A 15,964-nucleotide genomic window follows, 5' to 3' on the forward strand; every position below is an offset into this window, starting at 1 on the left:
GAGAGAGAGAGAGAGAGAGAGAGAGAGAGAGAGAGAGAGAGAGAGAGGGAGAGAGAGAGAGAGAGCACTGTGGTGTCCTCTAACAAGCTCATGATGATCTGTAGGGTGTGGACAGATTGTGGGTCCCACTGTCTGCCTACCAAGCCATGCAAGAAGCCACGCCCATGTAATCTACATCCTCTGTATCACAGATTCTTGGGAGAGGCTCTGGGGAGTCATGGAATATTCTAGAGTTTAGTAAAGGTGATAGATCACACGTATTTGTCCTTGTAGAGAAGGCAGAGGCCAGAGCACCTCTGCAGAGATTTCCTCAAGAGAAGGGACACAGACCATGAGTGGAAGGCTAAGCCAAGGGCTGGGTGGGAAATTTCTAGTGTAGGTAGCAGGCAGGGGGCAGTTTGTTAGGGCCTTCACCTCTCTGTGCCTTTATGCCTCCACTTGAGCCTGTTTGCTGCAACAGGAAAGATCTGAAGCCATGCCAAGGGAATGTAAGCAGTGTTGAGGTAGGATTCCCCTTTGCGTAAAGCCCCATGTTATTAGACAGTGGAATCCTGGGTAAGCTAGCACCTGGGTCTGTAGAGAATGTGATTGTGTGCAATCCATGGCCCTCCTGGGTCAGAGTTTTGTGAGAGTCTGCCTTGGATAGGGCATTCTGGACCAGCTAGGTGCTGTGGCCTGCTTGGGTCTCAGAACTGTTGAGGTCAGGGTCTTGGCCCCAGACAACAGAAAGCTGTGTGATTGGCTAGCTGGGTTTGGTGGACCTGGGAATGTGGACTCAGACCTGGCTTTGCCTGGAGGAGCCGGCCACTGAGGTCGTCCATCCTAGCATCCTGTGAGTACACAAGGGAGGAAGCACTTGTCCTACATCATGGCCGTTGCCAGGCTGAACAGCTGTCAGCTCCACTGCCAGGATCAGCTTCTGGGACACTGCCAGGATCAGCTCCTGGGACTGAGTTTATAATGTGACCTTGGGACTTCCTAGGAGAGAGAAGCAGCCTCATGGGGCCCCCACCCTCTTGCAGGGAAAGAGCCTTGCTTGGCAGTACTTAGTAGGCCAGTGAGCCAGGGCAAGCTCCCTGGCTTGGCTTCTCCTGGCCAAGGGGAGCCTTGGATGGAAGCCTCTTTCTGGTTCCAAGGGCTCTGCCTGCTACTTATGCCCCTGGCTCCCCCTGGCAGTGAGCCTGAGGACACAAAGGCTCTTCCTAGATCCCTTCCTAGATCTCTCTGTGGGTCCAGAGAAAAGATCCTTACCTGAGGCTGTAGGATCAGTGCCCAAATCAGTGCATGGATTGCACACAGCAAAGGGTGCAGAGCATAAGGTTAGCCCAACATGGGGCTTTTTGCTCAACCTCATGAGAAATTTCAACTGAAGTTCATGCTCATGGGAGAAGGAAATTCCTGAAGAGGAGCATCCTAAGGGACTAGAGACTTATCCCCTGGAACATGTCTGAGGCTTTTTCTCTTCCACACCAGAGGAAGGCTGTAGCACAGATGCCCCCCTGCTATGCTGGGCCTTCTTAGAGCACCACATAAACTGGGCTTGGCCCCAGGTGGACTTGGCCATCACTTGCAGCCCATTAATGGGCTCCCTGATGCCTCACTAAAAGGGGCGTCTTTCCCAAGTCAATGACTTTCCAGAGAAGGCAGGCATCTGAGGCTCTGTGGGCTTCAAGGGTGGTCCCCAGTTTCAGAAGTGGTTGGGTCACACCTTTGAATAAGGCTTACTTAAGCTTATTGTGTGTGGAGTTGGCACCCCAGTTCTGGGAGGAAAGAGGGGCATGCAGAGAGTTCCACTAGAGGGCTTCCCTGAAGAAGGCTGTGGGTGAAGGTGAGCCAGAGACAGCACTGAGAATGTAGAGGTGGCCTGCCGGACACCATCTCTATCTACATGGTCTAGTTCCTCTTCTCTGGGAACAGCACCAGCCATCTGGAGGCAGTTACAGAAGGGCCCCACCCCCTCCTGATGCTTGCTTCTTCCCAGCTTCCTCAGAGTGTCCACAGGGCCTTTGGTGAGTCCCCATGGAGAGAAATGTAAACATTTGGAATTGTCAACCCGGAGAATCGCCAGATGTCTTCACAGTCTTAGTCATACATAAACAGATGGAGGCCCTGGGGACTGGTGGTGCATACCCTGCCCTGTGTCGGGGTGGCTGATATCCCATCCCCTACATCTGTCCCACAGAATAGGTTTATGCCAACTCCTGGGCACAGGGTCAGTGCATCCCTGCATCCAGAAGGACCTGGCAGGCCTTTTCCACTGAGGTTCAGCTCCTCTCATTTGTCAGCAAGACAAGGGGTTTCTCAAAAGGACAGATCTGGCTTGGCTGAGATGGGGAAGATCCAGCAATGCCCTTGGCATCAGCCCACACTGGGTCAGGGACCACTAAGTCCTGATTGGACACCTCTTACCTGTTGGACCTCAAGCCGTTCCTGCTTTGTCTTTTTCTGAGACAATGTTTCAAGTATCCCAGGCTGGCCTTGCTATGCACTTGAGGATGACTTTGAACTCCTGCTTCTTCCTTCCTTTTCTGAGTCCTGGGATTGTAGACCATACCCAGTAACGACAGTGCTGAAGTTCAAACCCGTGGCTTTGGGTATGCTAGGCAATGCCTGCTGTGCGGGCCCAGCCCGACTCTGACATTGCTTTTACTTCTGCTTAGCAGATGAATGGACCACTGTTAAGGATGGGAACTGCAAATGACAGTCCATACCTATGATACCAGGAAGGTTGAGGCAGGAGGATCTGAGCTCTGGGATAGTCTAGGCTACAGAATGAAGTTTGGTCAAGCCTGAGGTCTTCTGTTTCTGAATTTTTGTTTAACCATATGTACTTAAAGTAACAAAACGGCTTTTCATTTTAGTGTGTGTGTGTGTGTGTGTGTGTGCTCATGTGTGTGCACACACATGCTTTTTGGTATGGGTATGTGCAGAGCATACCTGTGGATGTATGTACATATATACAGATGCCAGAGGTAGATACCAGTTGACTTTCTCAATTGCTCTCCACTTTATTTCCTAAAGATTAAAGAAGATTAGTATGTCATAAGTGTCTGCTGTGTGTGTGCAGGTGCCCTCAGCATCCTGAAGAGGGCTCCCCAAGAATTACAATGGTTGTGATGAGCTCAGCAGTTGACTAGACTGCTGGGCTAGTGAGCTCCAGGGCTCCACCAGTCTCTGGTACAGGTGCACACCACCATGCCTGGCTTTTGGATTGTATGTATGTATGTATGTATATATTTTGGATACTAGGGATCTAGACTCATGCTCACACACTTTATTGACTGAGCCATCTCTGCAGCCCTTAGGCAGGATGCTTTGACATTTCTGAACTACATACAGTGAATAGCTGAGCCTGCCACCCAGTGCCACAGCCTTTTTTTTTGTGTGAGCGTGGGTAGCATGTACGTGGCTGTGTTGGGAGTTAGTGAGGGTAGCTGAGTTTACTCCTGACAGGCAACCATTGACTACAGCCCTGTAAGCCACAGAGACCATTTCCTGTAGTTGCGAGCCCCAGTGCATTCCGTGGTAGGTGGGTTGGTGAGGTACAGGGTAGAGATAGCGTGCCTCAGAAGGCCATGGGACCGGGCTGCTTCCTCTATCCTTTTTAATCTGACCTGGGTGATCCAGGACTGACCTCCTGTGAGATCCAGCAATGCTGCCCCCGCTCTGCAAAACAACAGTATGTGTATCTGGAAAGACAGCTGCTGTCTCCTGGGCCCTGCAGTGTTCCCCTTAATCTCCCTTCCCCACTCCTGAGTCTTCCCAGCTGCCTGTCAGAGGAAATGGGAAGTGGGAGATGAGCAGCTTGGATGAGTTCTCCGTGTACATCGAACGCACAAATATTTCTCCTCGGCGCATCTGTGTAAACATGGTGTACGGCTTCCCAGAGACCAGAGGACCTCATAGGCAGTGTGGATAAGGCTTGTGTGTGTGTGTGGCACTTTTCAGCCCCTGGTCAGTTGCACCTCACCTCACCCCCACTCCTTGGCTATGGTTGACCATCCTGCCAGGGCCTCACACCTATGCTTAAATAGGTCTTTTTTCACTTGTCAAGACTAAGCCCAAGTTTGACAAGAGAGTTGTGGGCTTTCAAAGACATATCTGAGGTATCCATTATCCCAGGAGAATAGCCATTCCTAGTTTCTTTTGGCTGGGAGACTAGAAAGGGACCTGGCCCAGGGCCAAGGCCTCCAGCCACTCACTCATTATTCCTGCAATCTCGAGAGTGAATAGGGAGACACTATGCCTGTCTTGCACGTGGCTAGCCTGCAAGCATGCAAGTGTCTCGACAGGGTCCTGCAGCTATCGACCCAAAGCCTGCCAAAGACTCTTGAGTACCAGCCCTACAGGACTCTTGTGTTGATTTTGCCCCCCTCTACTCATGCTCCAAGCACAGATCTTCTCTTCTAAGGTATACGTGGAACTCAGAAATTCAATGTTCTGAGTGGGTAGTGGTAGGGAGACCAAGAGAAATCTTGGAGTATATTTTGAAAGAGGACATCCAGAAATACAGATTCCAGAACAGAAAAGCCCTCTTTTCAAGACAGAGCCATTAGACAAGAGGAGGTGGTTGGGCACAGCAAGGGCTAGTGGCAGGATGGACCAAGGGCCCAGGAATGATGGGGAGAACAGTTGTGGTCAGGTGATGTCAGCAGGGTGCTGAGCAGGAGGAGGGACTGAACGTGTTCTGCTGGCTGAGGCAGGAGTCCTGACTACCCTCGACCTTCCTAGCTTTTTCCTTAGCTTTCATCAGTCCACCTGGGGTCCTGGGCCCGGGGTCCATTCTGCCCTTCCAGATACTCTTCAGGCAGACAGCAAAGGCAGCACAGGAGTTGTGTCTGGACTCTGTTCTCTCATTTCGGCAAATTGCGGTGTTTTTGTCAAAGTTGTGTTTGAGGGGCGCCCGTGGGCCCCTGGTCACTGGCTGGAGTTCTGCAAAGATAGTCAGAGTGCTCTCCCAGCATAGACTACTGCCCATGAGCCCTAGCAGGACCGACTGACCTCTTGGCTGACTGTTGTCTACCCAGTTTGGAAGCTGGGTTGGGCTCCTGGTCTCAGATGCCCCCTTTCTCTTTCTCTCTGCAGGGGATGCTGATCGAGGGGCCCCCTGGCCCCGAAGGCCCTGCTGTGAGTGCCTGGTTTTATTAGCCTCTGACTTGTGGCAGGAACTATGGGGAGGGGATCTCCTGGGTAGAAAGTTAGATGCTCCTCGCTTTTGCAGATACCCGGGCAAGGACTTCCCTGCCCCTGCGTCTGCTCTCACTAGAGGAGAAGGTCTTTGCCCTGAGGCCAGGTCTGAAACTCTGCCTTGACTTTATTTTAATTCCAGGGTCTTCCAGGACCTCCAGGAACTACAGGTCCTACTGGCCAAATGGGTGACCCTGGAGAAAGGGTAAGAGACCGGTTCAGTGCCAAGACCATAGACTCTGGGGGTTGTCTGTGTATTCTTCCTCCTGCCTGTAGGCTGTCTTCCCTCCCAGCTCTGGATCCTGTGTTGTTATTCAATGTAGAAATGACAGTAAGAACAACCACTCCTTCCTCAAATTGCCCCTCCCCCCAGGGCCATCCCATGTCACCCCCTCAGATCTTTATGGACTTGACTGCACCTGGCTGTGTGCCAGGAACCTAATCACCAACCTGGGTCCAGAGGCAGCCAGCAGTCAGCCCTAAACCCTCAGCAGTGGCTCTACATTACATCAGTGGCCCCGGGAGTTATTTTAAGTGACAGCTTGGGTTGGGTGCTTCCTCTGTGCTTTGCAAGAGTAGCTCCTGACCTGGAGCCAGCATTGGTTTTCACACTAGCCCCTCTTATTAGCAATCAAGCCACTGGCTGGGGAGGTTTGTTCTGGGTTGGGATATAAGCCATGCCATGGGGCCTTGAGCTTCTTCTGATACTTGGTGATGGGTTCGTGCACTGAAGCCTGTGGGTTTCTGAATCCCTCCCTTCCTTTTCTGCTGGCTCATCTAATGAATATCACCATTAAAACTCAGACAGCTGGGCTGGGCAGTGGTGGCACATGCCCTTAATCCCAGCACTTGGGAGGCAGAGGCAGGTGGATTTCTGAGTTTGAGGCCAGCCTGGTCTACAGAGTGAGTTCCAGGACAGCCAGGGCTATACAGAGAAACCCTGTCTCAAAAAAAAAAAAAAATTCAGACAGCCAAGTTGTAGATGCTGACATACATACATGTGGTAAGGACAGGCATTTGTCCCTGATTCTTGGACCAGCAAGCACAGTTTTCAAGGTGTTCAAGCATGAAATGAAAAGGCAGATTATGATGTCGTCACATGGTAGGGTGTCCTGTAGCATGCTCTGCTGGCTAGGGCCCCTTCTGGTAGCAGCTAGGATAGCATGGTGGTTTGGGCAATGAGTAAAGAGTGTGACAGTATTCAGGAGGTAAGGGTGACCAGCCCTCGGGCAGCAGGAGGAGCATATGCCTGTGATGCTCGGGGAACTAAGTGCCCTGCTGGGACATCCCCTCAATGGCTCTGTAAACCAGTGAAGCAAAATCAATTTTGCCTGGCCACCTCCAAACTTGCCGCTATCCATGGAGGTTGTAAGGGTGGGTGTCCCCGCTAGCTGGATTCAGTTTGGGGGGTGGTCTGAGTTCACTTTGTAAGGAGGTCTGACCTCTGTCCCTGTAAGCCAGGGCTTGAAAATTGTTCCCGAACATACTTAAAGTTGCTCTGGATGGCTCTGTGCTCCCATGGGTGGACTTTCCTTCTCTTCTAGTCTACATCTGGGTCTGAGCAAGCGAGTGGGTGCTCTACCCTGTCCTCCAGCCCCTGAGCATGTGCAGAGCTGAGGACTGGATGAGAAATAAACACCGTCCTCATTCAGCCAGGAGAGCTTGGGGCTGCAGTTCTCAGTCCCCACTCTGGTGGAGACTACAGGGGCTACATGGAAGGATACGAGCCAGCTTCCGCCTTTCTCAAGCCTCCACCCTGTAACTAGACACAATCGCCTGCCTTTCCTATCTGAATTTCTTACATCTAACTCAGCTCCCTCACTCCCCATCTCCACAGCCCCCTATCATGTTGCTCCTTTCTAGAGCATTCCAGTGTTTCTAGAACATTCCATGCTATGGAGTCTCGTGTTGCTCTGTGCTTGCCTAGTCTGCTTTCTGACCTCTCGTTCTCACACTGTTGCTCAGCTATGTCCCTTTGTCTTTCTGACCAGTTTTCTTTCCTCCCTGGCTGCAGGGTCCCCCTGGGCGCCCAGGTCTTCCTGGGGCCGATGGCTTGCCTGGCCCCCCAGGCACCATGCTCATGCTGCCGGTGAGTATCTTTAGCCGGGGTGAGGGGTTTCAGTGGGTGGGTCCTGGAAGGATCTGCGGTGTCCCAGGAATGGAGTTTGGGTGGGGTGTTTGCAGCTGCTCTAGGTTCGTGTAATCCAGTCTGTCATTGGTACCAGGAGGAGAAAGAAAAATCCCACTCTCTTGGTGAGGTTCCTAGAGAAACTTACCTCAAGGCTCTTTGTGACAATGGCTAGACTCCTGTCTCCCTAAAGAATCGACCAGTGATTGTGGGTGGGAGGGAAACAGGGACTTCACTGGAAGCTATCTGTGTGGTCAGATGTCATCTAGAACCTTCTAGATGCTGCTTTCCACTGAAGTTAAGCCTAAGTAGTAAGAATGAAGCCCAGGCTCACATTCTCTCTGTCCATGACAAGAGGAGAATGGTCCCTCTGGCTAGTCATTCAGCCATGAAGGATTTGGAGCTCAGAGAGTGCTGAAGGCTAGCCAGGCTCCAGGATACCAAACCCAGAAGTTTCTTGGACATCTATGTCCTGGTAGCCAGTACCCAGCCACTGCTGCTGGCACTGGGGTCTCTGCGGTTACAGAAGACCATGAAGGGAGGGTATATGCCCTGGGCTCCTGTTTATCCTCTGGAGAACAACTGGGGCCCTTGTAGAGGTGCCCTCAGGAGGAGGGTTCTAGGTAAGTCAGGCCTAACAAACAAACTTGGGTAAGTGAATGAGTTAGAACCAGGTAGAGCTGGACCAGACCCTCAGCCACCTTGATCTAAACTATTTTCCTTCACCTTCATCTCCCTCACTGTGCCTGAGTACTGTGTCCTCAGGACTGTGCCTTCAGCACTGTGTCCTCAGCACTGTGCTCTCAGGACTATGTTATCAGCATTGTATCCTCAGGACTGTGCCCTGGCACTGTGCCCTCAGCACTGTGCCCTGGCACTGTGTCCTCAGCACTGTGCCCTCAGCACTGTGCCCTCAGCACTGTGCCCCCCAGCCCTATGTCCTCAGCATTGTATCCTCAGGACTGTGCCCTCAGCACTGTGACCTAGCACTGTGTCCTCAGGACTGTGCCCCCAGCACTATGTCCTCAGCACCATGTTCTTAGCACTGTGCCTCTAGTACTGTGCCCCCAGCACTATGTTCTAGCACTGTGTCCTCAGAACTGTGCTCCCCAGCACTGTGTTCTCAGGACTGTGCCCTAGCACTGTACCCTCTGGACTGTGCCCTCAACACCATGTCCTTAGCACTGTGCCTCCAGTAATGTACCTCCAGCACTGTGTTCTAGCACTGAGCCCTCATCACTGTGTCCTCATCACTGTGCCCCCAGCACTGTGCCCCCAAGACTGTGTTATCAGCACTATCCTTTCAGTACAGTGATCCTGGGACAGCTGGTCTGAAGGAGGATGGAAAGTTGGCAGGTTCCCCTCTCCAAGAGCAGATGCTAAAGAATGTCACATTTGGAACTCATGTCCTCTTCCTAAGGTCTCAGAACAAGAGTACCAACTTCACTTTACCCCCAAGATGCCTGTTGCACTAAGGGAGACCTAACATGGAACCAGGGTGTCCCCTGCAAGTCCCTTCAACCTAGCCCAGTTTCTTTGGCCTTTGGCTACTCTTTGCAGTTGTGAGGGTCTGTGGTTCATCAGGGTGCAAAGCAATGGGGGTTCAAAGTCCTTTGTAGGCACAGAACAGGTTTCAGGTGTCCAAGGTGAAGGCTGACAGGAGGGGCCGTGGCATGTAGACTAGGGTCGTGTGTACAGGGGTTCTGCGATTGGGAGTCTCTGCTTTACTTAAGGCCCATGAGACCCACCTTGCCCTGGGGTCAGAGTGGGTGCCCTGCACCACCTCTTGTAACTTTTCACCTTGTTCTTGCAGTTCCGGTTTGGAGGCGGTGGCGATGCCGGTTCTAAGGGCCCCATGGTCTCTGCGCAGGAGTCCCAGGCCCAGGCTATCCTCCAGCAAGCCAGGGTATGTAATGTGGACCCCTAGGGACCCATGTGACAGAGCTTGGTCGTGGTGGCTACACAGAGTGAATGATTGTCCTACAGTTCGCCTGGTCAGGAACCTAGGGAAGGTTGGGTCCTCCATGTGCAGCTGGAGAATGTGGGGGAACTTACAGAGAGCTTTCAGGGGTATCCTCTCCACAGTTAGGGGTAAGAGGTCTCTGGGCTTGGGTTGGGATTGAGTGCAAGGCCACATCCTAGGAGAGAGTTCCCAGATCCAGGGTCCTTCACTCTGGGCCCAGAATCTTTCATGGACCCTCCCAAGGCTCTTGCACTGGCTCCAGGATCTCTCACACTGAGTCCAGGGTCACTTGGTCTGGGTTAAGGGTTCCCTGTTTCCCCAGTGAGCGTATCTGCAAATGGCATCATTAGAGAATGTACCTCCAGATTGCTGGTTGCCTATGACTGGCCTGATGCCACCAGTTCCTATGGGATGGGCAGGAAGTGTGGAGAAAGCCAACGTAGAATCCTTGTTTGGGAAATGTTTGATACTACTCTGCACGGCTCAGAGGAGACATTAATGGCTAGAGTCTGCTAGGGTAATTGGAGGACAGTTTCAGTATGGTGTGGATGCCATGGAACAGACTTGCTTTGCTGGCCTGTGCCTGCCTGGCAGCCTCTTAATCTGTGTGCATTTTAATAGAAGCCAATCTGGAGAAAGGCTTTATGGTTTGTCTGTTTTGTTTTGTTTTTAAGATGTATTTTTTTCTTTCTGTGAGTGAGTTTTTTTGCCTGCATGTATGTGCCTAGTGCCCACAGAGGCCAGGAGAGGGCATCAGATGGTGATGGTTGTGAACCACCATGTGGGTCTTTTAGAAGATGTGCTCTTAACCCCTGAGCTATCTCTCCAGTCCTGATTTTTTTTAATTTTTAATTTTTTGGAATATTTTAAATTTTGTATATTTTTATTTATAAGTTTAAAAAGTATGTTTTTATTATTGTGTGTTGTTATGTTTACACATGTGTGTGCCTGTGTGGGGCGACCTGAGGTCAACGTTGGATATTTTCCTTTAGCAGTCTCTAGCTTTATTTTGAGACAGAGTCTCTCATAGAACCTGGAGCTCAATTGGTTCAGCTGGCTGGATTGGCCGGCCTGGGACCTTCAGGAATCCCTCTGCTTTTGCCTTCCCAGTACTGGGGATGAGACAGATGCTGAAACATCTGGCTTTTTACATGTGTAGTGGGAATCCTGACTCAGATTCTCACGTTTGCATGGCAAGCAATTTACCAGCTGAGCCCTCTCCGGAACTCCCAGATCATTTAAAATGCAAAATAATCTTCCAAAATTAACATGGCTCTGTGGTGGGGGTTGTGATCCTGTAGCAGAGCAGCTCTTTGGGAGACAAGTTGAGCCTGCATGATGGCTGGCAGGAGCCATACCAAGGGGGACGGTCAGTGCATGACTGAGATCCCGGGGCCCACAGGCTCCTCTACAACCCTCTTGCTACTGGAGAGTACTTTGGGCCTCTTCCAGAAGTGAAGTCTAAAATCCACAAGGAAAATATAGGCCTCAGCCTGGCCCAGGAAGGGAGACTATATTCCAGATTTGGTACAGGATGGTCCAACTCTCCAACAGGAAAAAAAAAAAAAAAAAAAGGGAAGGCTTTGGGGACCCTGCCCACAGTGGGGCAGCAGGTAGCACTGACTTCTACCTCTGTGCCCCACTTCCCTGTGGAGATGCTGAGAGCCCAGAATTGGGTCAGTGAGACCTTCTCTGTGAATGTCTAGTCTTTTCTGTCCTAGGCTTCTTTTCCTCATGACCACGTGTTAAAGAACAGGAGCCAGAAAACCAGGACAGGACCAACCATGGTCTTTCTGATCTCCTCCTCTTTCCTTTACAGTTGGCACTGAGGGGACCAGCTGGCCCAATGGGTCTCACCGGGAGACCTGGCCCCATGGTGAGTGATTGGCAGGGCTGGCGCCAGTTGGTGGAGCACACTGGATAGTCCTGCCCAGAACCTTTGTTTCCAGCTGGGAACCAGCTCAGACAGGTGGCCTCTTGGAGCTGTTCTTTCCCTTTGTGGGAGCACGTGTCAGAGGGGATGGCTGTGTTCAAGGTCACCTGAAGTTTTGGGGGATTCCTGGGAAGAAGCCCTCAGCTTGAGTGTGATGGGGAGATGGGGGTGCTCCCTTCCCACTTGTGCATTCCAGCTCCAAACTCTCCCTGTGAAGGACAAGCTCTAGGCTCCTCCCACTTTTCTCTATCACAGGGAACACAGCGATAGGGGGACTGCTGTAGTACAGGCCTGGAGATGTCCCCAAAATAGCCCTTAGACCTATGCTGACTGTGCTCTCAGCTCATGAGGAGTCAGCCTCTGTCCTTTTTGGGGGTCTTCTTACAGTTCTGTCCCAGTGTCAAAGGTAACCCCAGGGCTGGGGAAAGCACGGGGTTTCCTATCAGGCTTGGGTGCCCCAGCTCAGCTCTCCTCTGGGGATCCACAGCAAAGCAGGGATGCTATGGATTCAGGGACCCTCAGCTGTCATCCACGTGTCAAATACATGCTGTGGGCACTGGGAGTAGGACCCTACAAGGACATAGCCACCTCCTTGTCCTCCAGAGCTGAGGACTGAACCCAGAACTTAGAGCTGCTAGGCAAATGCTCTATCACTGAGCTAAATCCACAGCCCTAAGGGCACATGATTTCTATACCATTGAGCCCCTGGCTGACTTTGACATAAGCTACCTCCCACCCCAGGTCTGACCTCAGTACCCTGCACCCAGGAGGTGAGACCAGTCTTAACTTGAACTGGCCCATAGGCTATGCACTGTGTTCCAAGCTAGGGGCTGTCACAAATCATAAGCCAGCTTGTCCTGGGGGAGAAAGACCTCTTAAGACTTCATGGTCTCTGTGAGCCTCATCTCCTGGAGTTCTACTAAGCACCAGGAGGAGACGTTGGCGGTCATAGGTCTCTGCCTCCTTACCTTTGTCACAGTAGGCAGGCCAGCCTTGTGATGCGGGCTCCCTGCCTGCTCCACACATAGCATCTCATGTCACTTGTTGGTGTACACACTGATTTGACACTGTCTTCCTAGGGTCCTCCTGGGAGTGGTGGTTTGAAGGGTGAGCCAGGAGACATGGGACCTCAGGTACGTGTGTGAACCTACCTCTGCTCTGCTCGCAGGAAGGTGACTCCTGGTTGTTGCTGGTGGCCCAATTGCTGATACTTCTTCAACAGAAGCAGGAAGAATTGTTACTTGATAGCATAGAACAAGCTCTTTGTGTTGTCTGTTGCTAGCCCTCACTAAGGGAATACCCCCAAGATACTCACATGTGAGCAACTCGAAAAGCAAGCCTTAGGCTAGGTTGACATGCGTGGGATGAATTTTCCTCCTTAGAAGAGGGACATGTCCTGATGCTTTGTCCTCTGGCAGGGTCCTCGAGGTGTGCAAGGCCCACCCGGCCCAACAGGGAAGCCTGGAAGACGGGTAAGTGCTTGGTGCTAAGACCATGTGGTATGAGACAGCATCCGTGCCCAGATCTGAGGTAGACTGTCCCCTTTAGGACCCATGGTCCCATGTCCACCTCCAAAGCTGTGTCTGAGCCATTGCTTAGGAATAAATGCGTGTCCAGGACTGAGATGGTTTTCCAGTCCCTAAAGCCATGTCCCAGACAGGTCACAGCAGGAGCTGGATCCACATTGTTGATTGTTGCTAGTGGGCCTTATCTTTGGGGACACCTTGTGCCTCCTCTCCAGAAATGACTATCTCGGCTCTGCACAGGTCTTTCTTCAGCTCACTAGCCTCTTGAGATTTCCTATCGAGAACGCTGTCTTTCTGGATGGATCCAGCTGGATGGATCTCATGCACACAGTGGCTATACGATGCCATCCTCTTAAAAAGTGATGACCACACACCAGGAAGGCTAGAAAAGTCTTAATTAACCCAACCTGTTCCTACAGACAGACCTTATGTGTTTCATGTGGAGACCAAAGCTGCCACTGTCCACACGGCCTGTGTGCCTGACCATGAGCCCATGAGCAATAACCCCAACTCATGATCAGGCATCTATCAGGAGACAGAAACAAAGAGGCTGGTGGGCCTCGATAGCTGCTCACTATCGGGTTTGGCAGGGAGTTCCTCTCCCTCTAGTGACTGTAGCCTTTATAGCAGACTCTGAAGGTCCAGGCTTGGGGCCTTCAGTCTCAGGGCAATCAACTGGGTACCCTGGGTTTGCTCTTGAACATTTTCCATAACTGGGAAGCAAGTGTAAGAGTGAATAAAGATGGCTGACCAGCAGGTCACACAGTGCAGACCCTGCCTTTAGGTCACTGTGTTGTGTGAGTGGGACACACACCCTCTGGTCTCATACTTGCTAAGGTGGACTGAGAGAGGCCTTTATCTCTCCCATGCATCTCTAGTCTTTAATTTTCTTCCCAGTAGTAGCAAAGAGCTGAGCTTCTCCATGGTTGTCTGCAGCATGTCACAAGCCAGAAGAGCAAGCTCCCTGTACCAGATCTCCCAAATCCCGTCATCCTCCACAAGCCTAGAAGGACAGGCAACATCAGGCTCCTGGGGCAAGTCCCAGTGAGACAGACACTACACTGCCGGCCAGTGGTGTGTCACGGCCTTGGGGCTGTTGGATCTGGGTCCCCAGTCCAGCCTGATGACAGTGGACAATCACCCTTGGTTGGAGTGCTTTCTGTGGTGGCCTCTCTCTGCTTGGTTTACTGGGAAGCTGCTCCCACAGGATGTGGCAGGCTGCCTTTTCTTCCTTATGGACCTCTTGTCTCCTCTGTTCCAGGGCCGTGCTGGAAGTGATGGAGCCAGAGGCATGCCTGGACAAACAGGCCCCAAGGTAGGCTGTCACCCACACCCATACAGTCACCATCATCCCTGACATCATGTTGATGGCATAACTATCATGTTTGATGAGTGTGCCTTCAGGGAGCGTAAGCACTCACTTTGATGACCCCCCTCTAGGGTGTTGAGATGACAGATTGACAGGTGACTTGCATGGGTGAGATTCGGTCTCCTTAAAGGGTCAGGTGCCCTGTTCATGTGGCCAGTGAGTGTGGTGGGGTGGATCAGGGAGATCCCTTTGGGAGTGTGCAGGTAAGCAGACCACACTGTTGGTGCTTGGGTGACCAGGTGATCTCAAGTCTACATGAGACTCCAATTCATGAGTCTGTATATGCCACATGTCTCATGTGGAGGACATGAATTTTCCTACCCTGCCTTGGAAAGTGAGGACTCAAGGCCTTGTAGGAGTGAGTTGACACAGTCTGTGCTTGAGCAGGGGGTACAGGACTCAAATAGACACGTGGCAGCTGTTTTTTCCCCCTGATACTGTGGATCCTGGGTTCATCCCTCTTCCTGTGACCCCGTATGGACTCTCTCATGTTCCGGAGTCACCAGGAACTGTCACTGTTCAGTACATCTGTGCTGGGTCCCCTGGTTCCATAGTCTCACTTCCTGTGACCTCCAAGTTAATAAACACGGAAGGCTGTGGATGATGGAAGAATCCCACTGTTCTGTCAAGTAGTTTACGATCTCTTAACTGCAAAGTCATAAAAATCCCCCAGTACCCTACTCTGATTTCATCCTACCTGGGTTGAATACCCACACGATGGGCTGCTGGTACTGGGCTCTATGCTGGGATGCAGGAGTCAGGGGTCCCTGCAGGTAAAGATGCAGGGGTCTTCACCAGTGAGTGTGAACACTGGTGTGTGACAGCCCCCGGGACCATGGGGATGTTCCTGCAGGGAGAGACTCAGAGCAAATGAACCCATGTTGACTTTTCAGTGGTCACTGAATAACTGCATGACTACATTCCCAAGGATGCCCTGGCCTTTGGCATGGGGACAACAGTGTTCCTCTCTTTCCAGCCTCTGCTTTGCTTAGGGAGAGGAGGTGGCATATACAGACTCCACAGTGTCCTGAGACACGAGGGCTGTGCACGGCCATAAGAAGTCCCTGAGTCCAGGGTGTTGAATTATGGATACCACTAGTTCCTGCTGTGTGGGCTGTTTGGTTCATCTCTCTTGTTCTTGCAGGGTGACCGTGGCTTTGATGGTCTGGCTGGGTTGCCGGGAGAGAAAGGCCATAGGGTGAGTATTTGCTGTGGGATTTGCGGAGCGTCTTTCTTTCCAACAGCCTCAGGTTCCAGGTTCCTCCACCTCACAGTGTCTCTGTATGTACTGTGGAGTCTCTCTTAATGGAGATCTAGTCAAGAGAAGTTGGATTTCCTATGTGAGGCTTACGAGCATGTCTGGCAAGCACCTCACCCCAGGGTGTCACAGGGGACAGAGAAGAAGTGAGGGAAAATATGTGCTAGAACTAGTTTTAGAATCTTCTAGAAGCCACTTTTTACCTAATGGAGGCTTCACATTCATAGGAAATCTGAACAGCTATCACATGCAAGCTTAGAGTCAGGACTGTGGCCCCAGGAAGGTGGGGCAGTCTCAGAGCCTGCTGCTAAGGATGGCTGGGGTTGGGCCACTATGGTGCTTGCCCGCCTTTCTCACCGCTCGCTGGGAGTGGTTCCTTTCTTACTTGCTTTACCTTAAAGTGGATTTATTTGTCAAATTTCTCATTTTGGGGATATCCAGGCACACATATATGTGTATATACATGTTTGTACAGATATACCTTCACAGGCATATACACAAAGGCACAAGAGCACATATTCATCCATACACATATGCATATATACACATACATTCATAACCACACACACATATACATATTCACAGGCATACACATATACA

At 51.5% G+C, this 15,964-nt stretch overlaps 1 protein-coding gene across 2 annotated transcripts in view; it reads left to right on the plus strand.

The window, feature by feature from the left end:
• Window positions 1-15,964, plus strand: part of Col5a1 (collagen type V alpha 1 chain) — a 151,755-nt gene that overhangs the window by 67,361 nt on the left and 68,430 nt on the right. For both annotated transcript variants that reach the window (XM_021182365.2, XM_021182371.2), the window contains exons 10-18: window positions 5,086-5,127; window positions 5,330-5,392; window positions 7,202-7,276; window positions 9,129-9,221; window positions 11,098-11,154; window positions 12,291-12,344; window positions 12,630-12,683; window positions 13,999-14,052; window positions 15,251-15,304. In XM_021182365.2, the coding sequence (XP_021038024.1) occupies window positions 5,086-5,127; window positions 5,330-5,392; window positions 7,202-7,276; window positions 9,129-9,221; window positions 11,098-11,154; window positions 12,291-12,344; window positions 12,630-12,683; window positions 13,999-14,052; window positions 15,251-15,304 (546 nt within the window). The remainder of the gene's footprint in view (window positions 1-5,085; window positions 5,128-5,329; window positions 5,393-7,201; window positions 7,277-9,128; window positions 9,222-11,097; window positions 11,155-12,290; window positions 12,345-12,629; window positions 12,684-13,998; window positions 14,053-15,250; window positions 15,305-15,964) is intronic.

The sequence above is a fragment of the Mus caroli genome, chromosome 2, assembly GCF_900094665.2.
Source record: "Mus caroli chromosome 2, CAROLI_EIJ_v1.1, whole genome shotgun sequence".
Classification (NCBI taxonomy): Eukaryota; Metazoa; Chordata; class Mammalia; order Rodentia; family Muridae; genus Mus; species Mus caroli.